Below are 16,574 nucleotides of genomic sequence, written 5' to 3' on the forward strand. Positions count from 1 at the left end.
CAAAATATGTAGTGTTTTTGGTCATGACATACAAATAGATAATAGGATAAGGGTGACTTCACAAGGCTGGTTTGTGGTCAGTACAAGGCCTTTGTTGATCAAGAATCCACTTTGGAATGCAAGGCGGATAACATGTAAATAAAACTGGAGGCCTCGGTTAGGAGTTGAGCTAGCGCCTTCATTTTCACAATATCCACTGCATTCTCACGAGAGACGGAGGGCGATGGGCGGGGGAAGGCTGAACATACATTTTAAATTATTAAGGTAGTGATTTATTGCAATCCCTGCAATGCTATGTGCACGGGCAAGCTGAAGCTCAACAGTCTTTCGCTGCCTCTTTCACATAAGTATACTCCAGAAAAATTAAGCAATTTGGCTTTTCTTCACTCTCCACCAAAGACGGGATATTGCCGCAATCGTGTGCAGTTTTAAACAGCATTGCGACAACCTGCAATCAGGTAATCAAATGATGTTGACGCCAACGTCTGCAAAACTGTTGTTGTACAGCAACAAGGTTTTACAACAGGGTGGGACGTGTATGGGTCAGGATGCACACATGTGGCATGCCATCTTTCTGATGCTACAGTCAAAGCTTGAAAATTGCCTGCTTGATTTTGTCCTGCCATTCTGTGAGATTGCTTTCATTTGTAAGAGCAGTGCAAAATAAAAGCAGAAGATTAATTATGAAGTAAGAAACGTCAGCGTATAGAATATGAACATTCAAGCAACCAGGTCTTAATATTTTCAAAACATATCACCCTTAGTCCCAATTAAAGTGAATGAGATGGGAATTTGAATCACTCACCTGTGTCAGGTCCTTGTTCCGAATCCTGGTCCTTCTTTTTGTCGGTGATGTCTTTATGAGACACCAGGAAGAGGACCACTTCACCCTTCTCATTCTTGATGGGCACAATGTCAAGAAGACACCAAAAGTGTGTGCCTGCACACAAAAGTATCATAAAAATACCGTCTACTCTACATGTCATATGGGTATATATTAGGGGTGCCAGGCGATAAAATTTTTTGATCGTAATTAATTGCATGACTTCAATAGTGAACTCATGATTAATCGCAAATTCTATATCTGTTCTAAATGTACAATACCATTTTTTTTCACATCATAAAAATTGGAATAATGTTAAAAGAATAGAAATATGGCTGTATTGTTAGTCATTGATGCAGTAATTTAATAATTCATAAAACTGAGTGAAAATTAAAAAGATGTGTAAAAAACAAGTGAAAAAACGAATGGTCATTTTTCTGCCACTAGATGGCATAATTGCATTTGTGAGAAGGTGACAGCTCAGTGGATTTTTCTATTCCTATTAAGAGCTATCTAATCATTAACATAATGAATTCTGCAAATTTTTTAAATTGTAAAATATAACTTGACCCCAGTCTCCAAAAATATATGCATTATTATTATCATTATTTATTACTGCTAAATTTTGACGTGGACGTGTATACTGCTTTGTGACTATAGAATTCCCCCATACAGGTTTTCCAAGTAAGGGTTGGTCATTAATCTTGCATTAAAAAAAAAATCATAATGGCATTAAAGGAACATTAAATTATCTCAAAATTAACGCACTAATTTTGACACCCCTAGTATATATACATACATATATATATATATATATATATATATATATATATATATATATATATATATATATATATATATATATATATATATATATATATATATATACACTATATTCAACCATTCACAGTTTCAGTGCTTTTTGTACAACTTGCTATTCTTGAACAAGGAGCCAGCCATCAAAATACGCAGGTGTTAAATCCATGAATCGACTGAAACATTTCTTTTCAAAAGTTAATTAGAATTGCTATTTAAACAGTCCTCTTTATCATGCTACTTTACATTTTGACATTTTGAGACACAGACATCACCTAACAGCTGATACAATATAATACCTTGCCATTTGGGGGCTTTGAACAGGAGGTTCTAAAAGGGAAGTTACCACTGAGCTTAATCTCTTCAACGGGTTGCAACAGATTCAGAGAGACTGGAAGAGTCACAGAAAGGGATAGAATTAAATGTATACGTGAAAATGTATCGGTTGAATGATGGATTAAACACTTGCCAGACATCTCAGTGTTAGAGAAGAGCAAGTTGTGCGAAAAGCAATGAAACATTGAACAGCTATACAAATGTATCAAAAACAGATTAGAGAAGGTCAATTATGTCCACCTGTGAAGAATATAGAGTATACGTTCATCCTGAAATTTCACCATAAAGCTGAAAATCGCTCACCTTTTGTGAGTAGTGTATACTACATATCATCAAGGTGATTTGTAATTCAATAACTAAAGCTAAAATAAAGAATTCACTTAAAAAAAACTTACTAACTACATTTTACATTTACAAAAGGAACTAAAACTGAGCAGGAGGATGGAAGGCCGCCCAAATTTACTGGGAGTTGTAGTCTTTTACTGCGTTTTACTATTATTCACTGCACTTTTTGTAATTCAAAGTCTGGGGACTGTATCTGTGTCTTATTTGTGAATGGTTGTTTTTAAATTGTTTTCAAAATAATATTTTTTGGTGAATTGTTACAAGTCAACACAAGACATATAGCATTTTTTTTTTTTTTTAAATCTTGCATACAAGAAATACTTAACATAAAAAAACAAATACTAAAACTAATAAAAAATTAAGCATTTAAAAAATAAAAATAAAAACTCAAAACTAACAAAATAAAAACAAAATCTAAACAAAATAAAAATGAGCTATAATGGAAATTCCAAAACTATTCCAACTCTCCTACATACTAACGCTGTCAAAGTTAAAGCATTGACTCAATAATTAATCACAAAAATTTATCACATTAATCATGTATATTAGCGCAGATTAATCACACTATTAATTTTGACCAGTTATGTTAAAGGTCGCGCATTTGTGTTTGAGTAATGAACATACTACACACATTAAAGTAAAGCATTTAATAAAAGCTTGCATGTGAAATTCAGAATTTATTTATTTTTTTATTTTTTTAATGATGCAATTAATTAACTGACTAGAAAAAGAGGAGGATGAGAGTGAGCAGTGGATCAAAAAAATTGTGGAAGACATCTTCATAACATTAAATGCAGAAAGAATTAAAACAACAGATGCTCTTCAAATTTGACTGGCAAAAATTTTAAGAAACCTTTAGTTAGGATCCGGGTTTTGGTTTGGGTTTTTCTTAGCTGTGCTTTTCTTAGCATGTTTTTCTTGTGTCTCTTGTTCTGTCACTGTCTCGTCAAGTCTTATTATGTCCACCTGTGCTCGTTTTCCCGTTCCCTTGTGTTATCCAATCAGCTCCCCAAGCCACTTGTGTCTTGTCCAGGTGTCTCTCGTTAGTATGTGTATTTACTTCCCTGCTTTCGTTCAGTCCTTGTCGAGTCTTTGTTGTTGTCCTGCTCGCACCTCGTTCCCTGCACCTGTCTGTTTAGTTTTCACGTAGTAAGTTTATTCCCAGCCTTGTTTTGTATTTTGTGTTGCACTTTGTTTTGCCTTAAGTTAAAACTTATTTAAGAGCTCACCGACCACGCCTCTCCTCTCCTTCCACCACTTGCGTCCACAACCTCCCACAAACACTAACACCTTTTGAATCAAGCAATTAGTCATGATTAGTCAAAATTCCAAGATGTGATTAATCTGATTAAAAAATGTAATCGTTTGACAGCTCTAATACCAACATAAAACGTTAGTCTGTTACATATGAATGATTACACTTGAAATAACACGTAACACAATCTGAAGAAGAGAGAAACAATTGACACGTTTATTGGCATTTGTGGTAGCTTTCTAGCTTTAGCTCTGCTAGTGTTGTATGTTTTGTATTCTACAGGCACAACAGATAGCCCCACTATGTGCTGGCTTTCCTGCTGAAAAGCAAATCTCCATCTAGCCATGAGTGCTGCTGCATGAGCACTGACGAGAGCAAGGAATGCTCATATTTCTAATGTCTAGGTTCAACTTAGGTTCATGTTCATGTTCCTGTATTAGCTTCATGTCACTTAAGTTGGTCATTTGACGACAACTTGGAGCAAGTGTGATCACTTTGTCCATGATTACTTTGAAATTATTAAAGCAATCTGTTAGAATATGATCAGACTAAGCCTTTACCATGCCGATTCGGACAGACTATTCATGCACTAGTGATGCTTTTGTTCTGGTTTCCTGTTACTCGTCCCTAATCCCTCAGGAGGTGATGCGTGGCAGTTATGGATACTGTTTCCTGCACAGTCTTACTACCCAGAGTAGCTCAGGTGTGTGAATAATGCAGGAGGACGGAGAGCCTGAATAAAATCATTAGACAGATTGTCCTTGTTTGTCTGATACAAAAGGGTAAAAAGTAGCAGTATGATTCATCTTCTGTTTTATTTCAATAAATATTTGCCAGAGACTAAATGGTGGATTATGACGATCAGACACAATTAACAAATAGTTGGCGAAATATTTAGTGAAAGAAAATGTTGGTTTAGTGATTATGGTTAGTTAGTAAAAAAGGAAAACAAAAATATGTTTTGCCTGTATATTTAATTCTGTAATTGGCAATCTTCTTCAATTGCTCAAATGACAAAACAAATATACAGTAGAAGAGTAAAAGCCCGTACAACCACTCCTCAAACTAACTTTTTTCTTTTCCTCTCCGTTTTTACTTCTGAATTCAACACAGAAATTAAAATGAGTAAAAATTTATGTTATCTGTTTTTTGTTATTTGTAGCAAGGTGAGTGAGGTGTTGCCTGATGTTTCTAACATTTGGGGTTCGAATTTCAGCTTCGGCCTTCCTTTGTGAAGTTTTTAAAATTAAATAATGATATTTGAAATGGTAAAATATGATAATTACACTGCATACTGACATAACCAAAATATTCTTCATACAATTAGTGTTAAACTGCAACATTCAATTCTAGTCTCTGACAAGTATCCACTAGTGTTATGAAAAGGCAGTGATTTGACAAATAATTAAAAGGATGACATTTTTTCCTGCGTGTGAGCTAATAAAATGTGACATTCTGGAAAATAAAAAAACTCGCCTAACAGATTGGATCAATTTTCTATGTACTTTCACTTGTTATATTGTCTCCTCTTTTTTTTTTTGCGGGGAGGTTGATGGAAGTGGCTCACTTTCATTTATTTATTCATTTTTGTTCCTTAGTGTCACTTTACAAACTGATTTTTTTTAGAATTATTTTTATGTCGCATAACTTTGTTGTGAATGACTTAAGATATTGATGGCCAAGTGGTTATTAACACAAGAAAGAGAACAAGGAGAAGGAGAAAAAGAAAGAGAAGACGAGCAATGCAAAAAAACGCAGCTGCAACTTTACATAGGATTTTGTACAGTATACATCACTGCATTATTATTATTATTATTTATTATTATTATTATTATTATTATTTATTATTATTATGATGTATTTACCCGCAAAAAAAAAAAGAGTCCGATTTTCAATAAAGGAGCGGATTGCCACAACGGGTGGAAAAGGGCAGAAATAAAGGGGAGAGTGAAGATATTTTGACAAGGTTTGGCAATGATTGGTCGTCCCATCGCTCGATGAACTAAAACCACAACAACCAGTTGTTGACTGTTAAATAAAAACTAGTTGCCACACACTGTACAGTGTACGACAGTTCAGTTGGCAGCTTTAGGTTCAATGAAGATTCTAAATCACCAACCTTTTTTTAAACTGAGAGATATCTCTTGGGTACTAATTAATATGAAGGACTACCAGTCTGATGATGATAATAATAATAATAATAATAATAATAATAATAATATAAAGGAAGAAATATTACCAATATGCAATACCTTATTTCCATAAATATTTGCAAGTATTTATATTTATATCAAATGGTCACTTTTACAATATTCCTCAGAAATTACAAAGCTATTTTTAGAACGGGCCCTTCTACCTGTAGCCTGCAAGGACTTTGTCGGTGATCTCTGCTCTATATTGCCTTTCAGTAAGACCGTGAGTGTGAATGGTGATTTGTCTATCTATGTTGTTTCCCGCTTTGTAGTCCAGGGTGCACGTCGCCTTTCGACCAAAGTCAGTGGAGAGACTCCAGCTCACAGGTGACGCTAATTAAGATAAGCTCCATAGCAAAGGGATGGGTGGAGTTATAATGTGACACACCTTCTTTCTTGTAGAAGACCAGTTCGGTCTTGAACTCGCGCCGGTCGTCCAAGGCTCCTTGGATTTGCGCCGTGAAGCGGTCGCTGGTCTCCGGGCCGTACAGGAAGTGGCAGGCGCAACTCTTCTGCATGAGCTCGGCGCGAGCGTAACCTGTGAGCTCGCAGAAGCCATCCGAGCAGTACACGATGGGGTAGAGCGACTGCACCTGCGCGTTGCCCAGCACAAAGTTGCTGTCTGAGACACAAGACAAGAGAGACCACATCAAAATGTTTGCCAAGGTCAACCAGAAAGAAGTTTTTTTGTTTTTTTTGTTTTTTGCATTACACACAGGACACAGGTCAAGGTATACTTTACAAGGTAGTTTTGTTGTCACTTTTCTGTGGCTTAAACAAAGATTTGCAAGAAACCAGACAAAGAAAAAAAGAATATTTGCAGATGTTTCTGATACCAGGAGATCACCAGCATGTTTACTGTTCATGGATTTTTGGACAAGATCCATGTTGAAGTATTAACTGTTCACATTTTTAATCAAATCTGCACACATTCGGATCTGCTGTGCTTAAGCGCACACCCTTCATCATGTCGAGAACTTGACATATTGTTTTTTTATTTATTTATTTATTTTTATTTTTTATTTTTTTATGCGTACTTTATACACCTACACACACAAGGAATTTGTCCCAGGTAGTTGTAGCTCGTATAATATTGCAATAAAAGAAAAAAAAGTCACTCAATCAAAACTTTACTTATAAACTGAATTTTATTTTTATTGCAGCATATTGTACTGTATAAAAAAATCATTAGATTATTTTTTAAAATTTGTTTATATATAGACTGTATATTGTATGTATATACAGCGTAATTGATATAATAAAATTTTATTTAATTAATTTAATACTTTGTATTTATTAATTTTCATTTTTTTTTAATCCAATTTAATTTTAAAATAAAAATTTATGTTTCTCGGCTTACAATTTGTCTTACAAACAGCCTCTGGGAACCTATTACTGTATGCATATATTGTATGACTACATGTATGCTAATGCATTACCACATACAAATGCATTCCTATTTTAGTGCAATAAAATACATGAAACTGAAATGAACAAAATTGAAATCTAAATTAGTTTGGAGGTTAACAGTTTTCCAAGTAAGGACAAGTTTTTTGTCTACACTGCTCCTGACTATTCTTGCTTCTGTTCACATTCACTTTGGTCAATATACAATCTATTTAATGTACAGTTAGCCATTCACACAGTAATATTCATTTACCAAATACAGTACACTGCTGTTCCAGTTCTGCTCAGTCCCATTATCATGTTACTTGCATTGATCATGTGACATAAACACTGCAGAGTCATCACCGAACCTGACTGACTTGACTTCAATTTAAAAATTGCCTCGTCTGTAGGCCTTGACAACATGGGCCGGCCTGTGCGTTTTATCTTCTTTAAGGCTACACTTTGGCAATCAGTGGGGGACGCTTGTCAATGCCTTTGTGTGTAATTCTGCCAGTGCAATCCGTTAATAGCCTGCAGGCACATAAATAAATGGGCACGTTGAAAACGACTGACTTTGCATATTGATCCGTTAACACAGAGACCTCATCATCTTATATTCTGTTTGTGTGTGTGTGAATATGACTGGAGGGGGCAAGCCAACAGACCTGAGAGAGGTTAAGGCTGCTCCGCTGTGGGAGTGGTCACAGCCAACTTCAATCATGGCCGCACATTCAGATCAGCTTTCTGCCATCAAATTGTCACTCTACAAGGCACATCTCAACCACACTCCCTATGCCCTAGTGTTAATTTTGTCTGCCATTTTTAAATTTAGTCTCAGTTTTAGTCCAATTTCAGTCATGTTTGTTAGTTTTTATCACAGTTAGTCAACCTCATCCCATTTTCATTTAGTCAATTTTTTTGTTGACTATAAATCTAGCATTTTAGTCTTTATTTTAGTCCAAGAAAACGTAATTTTATTCATCTAGTTTTAGTCAACAAAAAGTGTCAACGTTTTAGTCTAGTTTTAGTCAGGACAACCATTTTACCCCTGTATATATTTTTTGGTTGTCAGCAGATTACATTGAACCTTTTAGGATCTAAAACTATTTCACATCAAATGTTCTCATCTTTTTGATGAAAAACAACTTATCACACAATTACAGTGGCCTCTATGCGTCCATGCTATGAGCTAGCAAGTTAGCCAGGATTAGCTAGCAGTTGCATTATTGTTGGACCGTTATAGCCATTGGATTAATGTTAAGTCATAACTATAATTCACTTTTTTTTTTAACCTTTCATCGTGAATCCACCTCCTGTCTGTCGCATGTTTGTGCTGTGTGTCACATGACAGTGTCACAGACGTGACAGATTAGCAGAGACAAGATTTTACAAAATCATATCATTTTCGTCTCGTTTTTGTTCATGAACTAAAATGTCCATAGATTTTTGTCCAGTTTTTATTAAGTGAAGGACATTAGTCGACAAAAATGCAGACTGATTTAGTTTCACTTATTGTTTATTAATTACTGTAGTCTAGTTTTAGTCCGGTGAAAAAATGTGTTGACGAGATTATTGTTTAGTTTTTGTTGACAAAATTAACACTACTATGCCAAATTTGAGAACGAAAACAAAATGGCAAACATGTGTCTTGCGTTTCCACAAAAATCAGGATCCGTTGACATTTGTGCTCCACTGCAGATGCTCTGTCTACAAAAATAGAGCCCAATGTGTGATTTCGACAAGTGAGATGTTGTTTTCCTCATTCCAAATACTAAGAGCTTCAGAGAACATAAAATCAACAATGTGTTGCCTAAACTAAACATGGAGTCGGATTGCTATGCTGCTCACAGTCACTTGGGGTGATCTCCTAATCCACAAGGTGCATTAAACAGTCAGGTACTGTAGATAAAAAACAAAGGAAACAACCATCCAGTAATCCAACAGGTTTTCCAGAGCCGACGGCTGCTAACCGGGAGTGCGGCTAGTTTCTTGTTGCCACGGAAACCGTTCTCGTGTTCATTCCTCCTTTCAACACATTTGCTGAGCGGCGGTCCAAATGTTCTTGTCACTTGCCTCCCATTCTTTACCTCTGCGACTTGGAAGTGGCGTACTTGGTTTTAATGAACGTCTTGTCTGCTCGGCACGTCTCTGCCGGGGAGGTCAAAGAGTTTGTGAATGGAATGGCAAATGAGCAGCACTGGATCGACCTTGACTGAAATGTATATTTATACTTGAGAGCCAAAGTCCTTGTAGATTGTGTCTCCGGAGCTCATGTCAGTGTCTGATGCCTTTGCAAATGGGGGAATTATTCATGGTGGCGGGTTTAAAGCCCTCTTGGAAAAACCTATACTTTGCTGCTGGTGCCAGTGCTGCAAACAGCTCATCAGTCAAGGGGAAAAGATGACAATTCCTGGTTTTCCAGCTGTAGCCGAGGTATGCAGTAATAATTTTCTTCAAGAGCTGTTTCAGGACATGTGCTCGGAATGAGAATAGCTTGGGACACCGTTTAGAGCGCAGGTTTTAAAGTCAAGACCCGAGTCTAGTTTAAAAATGTCTACTTGGTTTTTCGTAAATAGCAAATGGCTAAATGGTCATTTATTTATCATATCTCTATTACAAGCTTTTTTTTTCTCACCAAATAGCTTCTGTGAACACTAATTGTGTATTGTACCATATTTGGTGGGCAAGATTTTTCATGACTTCTAATGTCAAATCCTGTTCATTAAAAAAAAATAAAATAAAATCATGTCCAAGGGGAGGGGTGAGTTGGGGCGGGGAGCCATCAGGGGGGATGGACTGCAGTGCCTGGCAGCGCTGTGGTCCCCCCCATCTGTGTCCCTGCCCCACCACTTTGTCCCTCCATTTCCTTTTTTTTTCCACACACTTGTATATACACTGGGTGGGGCCACATTCACGGTGTAAGGGTAGAGCTCGCCAGTCGGCGAGCTGGCGGACTCAGTAACAGGGTTAGGTGTCACTAGTACGCTGGCGTGACGACCGGGGCCTCTTCCCACCGGGCTCGGTGTTCTGGTGTTCCGCCTCTCCCCCGGTGCGTCCTCCTCTGCTTCCCCCCTCCCGGCGCTGTGCTCCTTTCGCACGGCTGGAGGTGGGGTGGGCACGTCTTCCCTCTCTGCGCTGCTGCCCGGTGCCGGTTTCCGGGGGTGGGTGGGGGGGGTGGTTGGGGGGGGACTCGCGGGGGGCGGGGTTCGCGGGGAGGTTGGCGGTCGTCGGGGGGGGCTTGTTTGGGGGGGGGGGGGTTGGGTGTTGGGGGTCGGGGTGTGGGTTTGGGGGCCAGGGGTGGCGGGGCCTGGGTCGTGGCGGGTGGCGGGTTTGGGTGGGGTGCGGGGGGGTCGTGGAGGGATGGGGGCTGGGGACCGGTGGGGCGCTGTGGGGGCCCGCCGGGCCTCGTTCTGCGGCCTTGGGCTCGGGGGTGTGGGCCGGGGCTGGGGCGGGGGTGTTCCGGGCGTCTGGGTCTGCTCGCCGACCGGTGTCCGCTCGGGTGGCTTGGGGGTGGTCTTGGTGCTGCCGCGGCCTGGGGATTCCGGGGGGGAGGGGTGTGGGGGGTTGGGGGGGGCCCTGATCGCTTTGCTGGACCGCGGTTGACGGCTTCTTTCTTTGGTGGTGGTCCTTATGCATGCCAGATCCATCACACCAGCATCTACTGAAACTCAAACAGAATTTGCCTCTCCCTCCCACAGCCCCTTGAATCAGTGGGTGCTGGTGTCTGTGGATCTCACTTTGCTTTATCTATCCTTCCCTCCTTCCTCTCTTTAGTTTTTCCTCTGGTCACTTGAGATCTCAATTTATTGGAAGTTTGAGGTTTCTGGGGTTGGCATAAGACTCTGGTTTTGTAACCACGCAGGAGGGGTTTGGTTGGTGCTGGATTTCACTTTGATGGATTGGATGTACTGGCTTCTATGGATCTCACTCTGCCTCATCGATCCTTCCCTCCTTCCTCTCTTTAGTTTTTCCTCTGGTCTCTTGAGATCTCGCTAATTTGCTGGAATTTAGAGGCTTCCGGGGTTGGCATAAGACTTTGATTTTGTAACCATGGGGAAGGCAGGAAGTGTTTGGTCGGTGCTGGATTTCACTTTGATTTATCTTTCTTTTCTCTTTATTTTTTCTGACCTTTTCTCTGGTCTCCTGACCATTTGAACCTCACGACTCTGGCAAGATTCTGAAGTACCTGGTTAAGGCGAAGGGTAATGGGATATTTACAAGGTTTTAGGTGAATTAATGAGTATAAATTTATACGTATTTGCACGCACACGCACGCACGCGCACGCACGCACGCAAACGCACACACGCAAACGCACACACACACACACACACACACACACACACACACACCCACACACACACACCCACACACACACACACACACACACACACACACACACACACACACACACACACAAAAAGAGCAATGATGATAAGACGTTGAATCGGTAAGACTACCGAATGAACAATTCTGAGCTCTTTAAAAAAAAAAAAACACGCACACACAGACACACAAACCTATTAACAATCCAATTTAGAGCTAATTATGGTTCACCTAATTATAAAAGGGTTTTGTTTTGATTTTATTTGTGTGTTTGCAAGTGGGTGGGTATCAGTGTGGCAATAATAATATCCTGGGAAATTGAATGTGAGCTGATTGTTTAAAACATTTATTTCTTGAGTAAGCATCAAATAGCAACTATGAACACACGCGAGTCTATCGTGGAAAACATGCCCGAGGACAGAGCAGCTGTACAGCTGTGATGAATAATCCAACCCGGCGGCAACAACTTCAGATGGATGGAAAGTGTACACCGTGTATGTATGCGTGAGCATATGTGTGTGTATGCGTGTTTGTGAATGAGATTCTAATAAACAAACTTCTTGATACTGCATGTATGGCTTCTATGCCTCACCTGCTCGCGGTTACACAATTTAAACTAACTCATATTCAGCAATCTGATGTATGACTCAGAAATGCTTTGATCAAAATACCTCAAGAATCAAGAATTATACAGTAGCACACTTCAAACACTCGATTTCTTATCTCACGGAAGTTTGCCCACTTTTAGGGGCCAGTATGCAAGAACCTGGCATCTTCTTCTTCTTCTTTTTGTGGAGTTACTCCTTGAAATGAGTCATCTCATTTTTTTAATCCAGTAAACTTTACAACACAACAATCTTGTCTCATAATCACCCCCAACAAACAATTGCATACAGAAATATATCCATTCAAAACCTGCATAAGTGATTAAGAACAGAGAACCAGCAAGTCAGGCATACACGTGCTATAACAACCATACAAAACTGATAATTGTAGCTAATTCTGTAGATAAATACTGTAAGTGGTTGAGTACATGTATGTTCAAAAACAAATAGGAAAGAATACATTACAAAAATTACATAAGATAGGGGAGTGTCAAATTCAAACAATACATTTAAAAAGATAAATGAAAAGTTAAAAAAAATCAACTGAGGTTTTTCATTTTTTTGGTCATAATTATTACCAATTGCGCATTTTTGTTAGTTCACAATGTTAGCAAAGCTGTGGGAACATGTTTTTATGGCATAACAGTTTGTATGCTTTTCTTTTTGTGTCAAATAATAAAAACTGACATCTTACATAGCTAATAATAATAATAATAATAATAATAATAATGCCCTGCAATTGGCTGGCAACCAGTTCAGGGTGTACCCCGCCTACTGCCTGAAGCCAGTTGGGATAGGCTCCAGCACCCCCGCGACCCTTGTGAGGAATAAGCAGTTAGGAAAATTGATGGATGGAATAAATAATAATAATAATAATAATAATAATAATAATAATAATAATAATAATAATAATAATAATAGATAGGGTGGAACAGTGGATGACTGGATAGTAAGTCCGCCTCCCAGTTCTGAGGACTCGGGTTCGAGTCCAGGCTCCGACCTTCCTGGGTTGAGTTTGCATGTTCTCCCCGTGCCTGCGTGGGTCTTCTCCGGGTACTCCGGTCTCCTCCCACATTCCAGAGAAATGCATGGCAGGTTAAGTGGGCGCTCCGAATTGTCCCGAGGTGTGCTTGTGAGTGTGGATGTTTGTTCGTCTCTGTGTGCCCTGCGATTGGCTGGCAACCAGTCCAGGGTGTACCACGCCTACTGCCCGTAGCCAGCTGGGATAGGCTCCAGCACCCCCCGCAACCCTTGTGAGGAATAAGCGGTCAAGAAAATGGATGGATAATAATAATAATAATAATAATAATAATAATAATAATAATAATAATAATAATAATATCCATCAATTTTCTTAATCGTGTGTGCCCTGCGATTGGCCGGCAACCAGTCCAGGGTATCCCCCGCCTACTGCCCAGAGCCAGCTGAGATAGGCGCCAGCACCCCCCGTGACCCTTGTGAGGAATGAGTGGTTCGGGGCACTCGGTTAAGAAAATGGATGGCATTTTCTTAACCGCTCATTTCTCACAAGGGTTGCGGGGGGTGCTCGAGCCTAACCCAACTGGCTTCGAGCAGTAGGCGAGGTACACCCTGAACTGGTTGCCAGCCAATTGCAGATAATGATAACAATAATAATAATAATAATAATAATAATAATAATAATAAATTTCTTGTACAATTCAGTCTGTATTTTCTGATCCTTTTACCAGCCTTTTCTTCCAGAAGTATGTGTAATTCAGCTTAAGTACAGAGTGTGAGTATCCTTGCCACTTTTGGTGTAGAATGTATATTGCATGTGAATTTGCTGTGATTTCATGGCTGTTCAGGCCTCATGCAAAGTGCAGGATGACACTCTTACTGGAAGGTGAAGAGAAGAAGAGAAGCTGCTCAGCTATTCGTTGTAACATAATGATGTAAGAGCTTCAGTATTGTACTGTAAGTGTGTAGCAAAACATTGTCGGAATGTGTCACGGTGTATTCCGCATGCAGACATATTGTCGAATGGCGACCTCGGGTCACTTTAAATGGACGGCTGTTGGAGAGTAGTGCAAAGGCGGCATGCTGATGGAAGTGCACATCCAGCATGAGACAACACTTTGACTTGATCTTTTTGTGTGTTTTTTTCCAGATGTACTCCACACAAAAAATTGTTACCTCACCGAAAATATGCGGCGGGTTACAGTTGAGCTCATGTGGAATATTATGTGGGCATGCTTAAGCACTTTTGTACACACAGGTGGAAATCGTACTCATGAACCCCAAAAATAGGCTGGGTAGTGCGATGCCCTGGAATTAAATAAATAAATAAATACACAAATAAATAAATAAATAAATAAATAAATCCAATTCAGCCCCAAAACCAATTTCATTGAGTACCATGGAGCACAGATTGGTCTTGCTTTTTTCCTTCCCTCCCTCCTCATATCTTCATTTTTCCATTTAAGAAACTCGGGGCACTAACTCGCGAACTGCCAGGCTTCACGTTGTGTCTCCCTCTGTTGCTCATTGTTATTTTATTTATTTATTTATTTTTTGGTGTTACTTGGACAGGTGAGTGGTGACTGTGAAGACAAATTCCAGGTGTGTTTTTACATACTTCGCCAATATCTGATTCTGACTCTGAAAAAACAATACTAATACGAATAAAACTTTGGGGTAACATGCATTTCATTGGGCAGTAATTTTGTAGGCTCCCTTTGAGACTTGGAGACATTCAGAATTAAACTTCAACTCCATCCATCCATCCATCCATCTTCTTCCGCTTATCCGGGGTCGGGTCGCGGGGGCAGCAGCTTCAGGAGGGAAACCCAGACTTCCCTCTCCCCAGCCACTTCAACCAGCTCCTCCGGCGGGATCCCGAGGCGTTCCCAGGCCAGCCGAGAGACATAGTCTCTCCAGCATGTCCTGGGTCGTCCCCGGGGCCTCCCGCCAGTGGGACATGCCCGGAACACCTCCCCAGGGAGGCGTCCAGGAGGCATCCGAACCAGATGCCCGAGCCACCTCAGCTGGCTCCTCTCAACGCGGAGGAGCAGCGGCTCGACTCTGAGTCCCTCCCGGATGACCGAGCTTCTCACCCTATCTCTAAGGGAGAGCCCGGACACCCTGCGGAGGAAGCTCATTTCGGCCGCTTGTATCCGGGATCTCGTTCTTTCGGTCACGACCCACAGCTCGTGACCATAGGTGAGGGTTGGAACGTAGATCGACCGGTAAATCGAGAGCTTTGCCTTTTGGCTCAGCTCTTTCTTCACCACGACGGACCGATACAGAGTCCACATCACTGCAGACGCTGCACCGATCCGCCTGTCGATCTCCCGCTCCATCCCACCCTCACTCGTGAACAAGACCCCAAGATACTTGAACTCCTCCACTTGGGGCAGGATCTCATCCCCGACCTGAAGACGACACTCCACCCTTTTCCGACTGAGGACCATGGTCTCGGATTTGGAGGTGCTGATCCTCATCCCAGCCGCTTCACACTCGGCTGCGAACCGCTCCAGTGAGAGCTGAAGGCCCCGGCCTGATGAAGCCAACAGCACCACATCATCTGCAAAGAGCAGAGATGCAATGTTGAGGCCACCAAACCGGAACCCCTCCACGCCTCGGCTGCGCCTAGAAATTCTGTCCATAAAAGTTATGAACAGAATCGGTGACAAAGGGCAACCTTGGCGGAGTCCAACCCTCACCGGAAACGAATCCGACTTACTGCCTGCTTACTGCAATGCGGACCAAACTCTGGCAACGGTCGTACAGGGACCGAACAGCCCGTATCAAGGGGCCCGGCACCCCGTACTCCCGAAGCACCCCCCACAGAACTCCCCGAGGGACACGGTCGAACGCCTTCTCCAAATCCACAAAACACATGTGGACTGGTTGAGCGAACTCCCACGCACCCTCGAGGATCCTGCGGAGGGTGTAGAGCTGGTCCACTGTTCCACGGCCAGGACGAAAACCACACTGCTCCTCCTGAATCCGAGATTCGACCTCCCGACGGACCCTCCTCTCCAGCACCCCTGAATAGACCTTACCAGGGAGGCTGAGGAGTGTGATCCCTCTGTAGTTGGAACACACCCTCCGGTCCCCCTTCTTAAAAAGGGGGACCACCACCCCGGTCTGCCAATCCAGAGGCACTGTCCCCGATGTCCACGCGATGCTGTAGAGGCGTGTCAACCACGACAGCCCCACAACATCCAGAGTCTTTAGGAACTCCGGGCGGATCTCATCCACCCCCGGGGCCCTGCCACCGAGGAGCTTTCCAACCACCTCAGTGACTTCGACCCCAGAGATAGGAGAGCCCACCCCAGAGTCCCCAGACTCTGCTTCCTCAAAAGGAGACGTGTTGGTGGAATTGAGGAGGTCTTCGAAGTATTCCCCCCACCGCTTCACGACGTCCCGAGTCGAGGTCAGCAGCACCCCATCGCCACTATAAACAGTGTTAACGGTGCACTGCTTTCCCCTCCTGAGACGCCGGATGGTGGACCAGAATTTCCTC

At 41.4% G+C, this 16,574-nt stretch overlaps 1 protein-coding gene and 1 long non-coding RNA gene across 2 annotated transcripts in view; one reads left to right on the forward strand and one right to left on the reverse strand.

Annotated features, from left to right (window-relative positions):
- The window catches only part of kcnh3 (potassium voltage-gated channel, subfamily H (eag-related), member 3), a 128,800-nt gene that overhangs the window by 34,677 nt on the left and 77,549 nt on the right, over positions 1-16,574 (reverse strand). Inside the window, exons 2-3 of the mRNA XM_077536814.1 lie at positions 6,156-6,389; positions 806-940 (exon numbers count right to left, since the gene is read on the reverse strand). Coding sequence (XP_077392940.1) covers positions 806-940; positions 6,156-6,389 — 369 coding nt within the window. The remainder of the gene's footprint in view (positions 1-805; positions 941-6,155; positions 6,390-16,574) is intronic.
- Positions 3,415-6,745, forward strand: LOC144030470 (uncharacterized). The gene is made up of 3 exons (XR_013287267.1): positions 3,415-3,469; positions 6,040-6,094; positions 6,170-6,745. It is a non-coding gene; the product is annotated as an uncharacterized LOC144030470 (long non-coding RNA).

Source organism: Festucalex cinctus, chromosome 11, assembly GCF_051991245.1.
Source record: "Festucalex cinctus isolate MCC-2025b chromosome 11, RoL_Fcin_1.0, whole genome shotgun sequence".
NCBI lineage: Eukaryota > Metazoa > Chordata > Actinopteri > Syngnathiformes > Syngnathidae > Festucalex > Festucalex cinctus.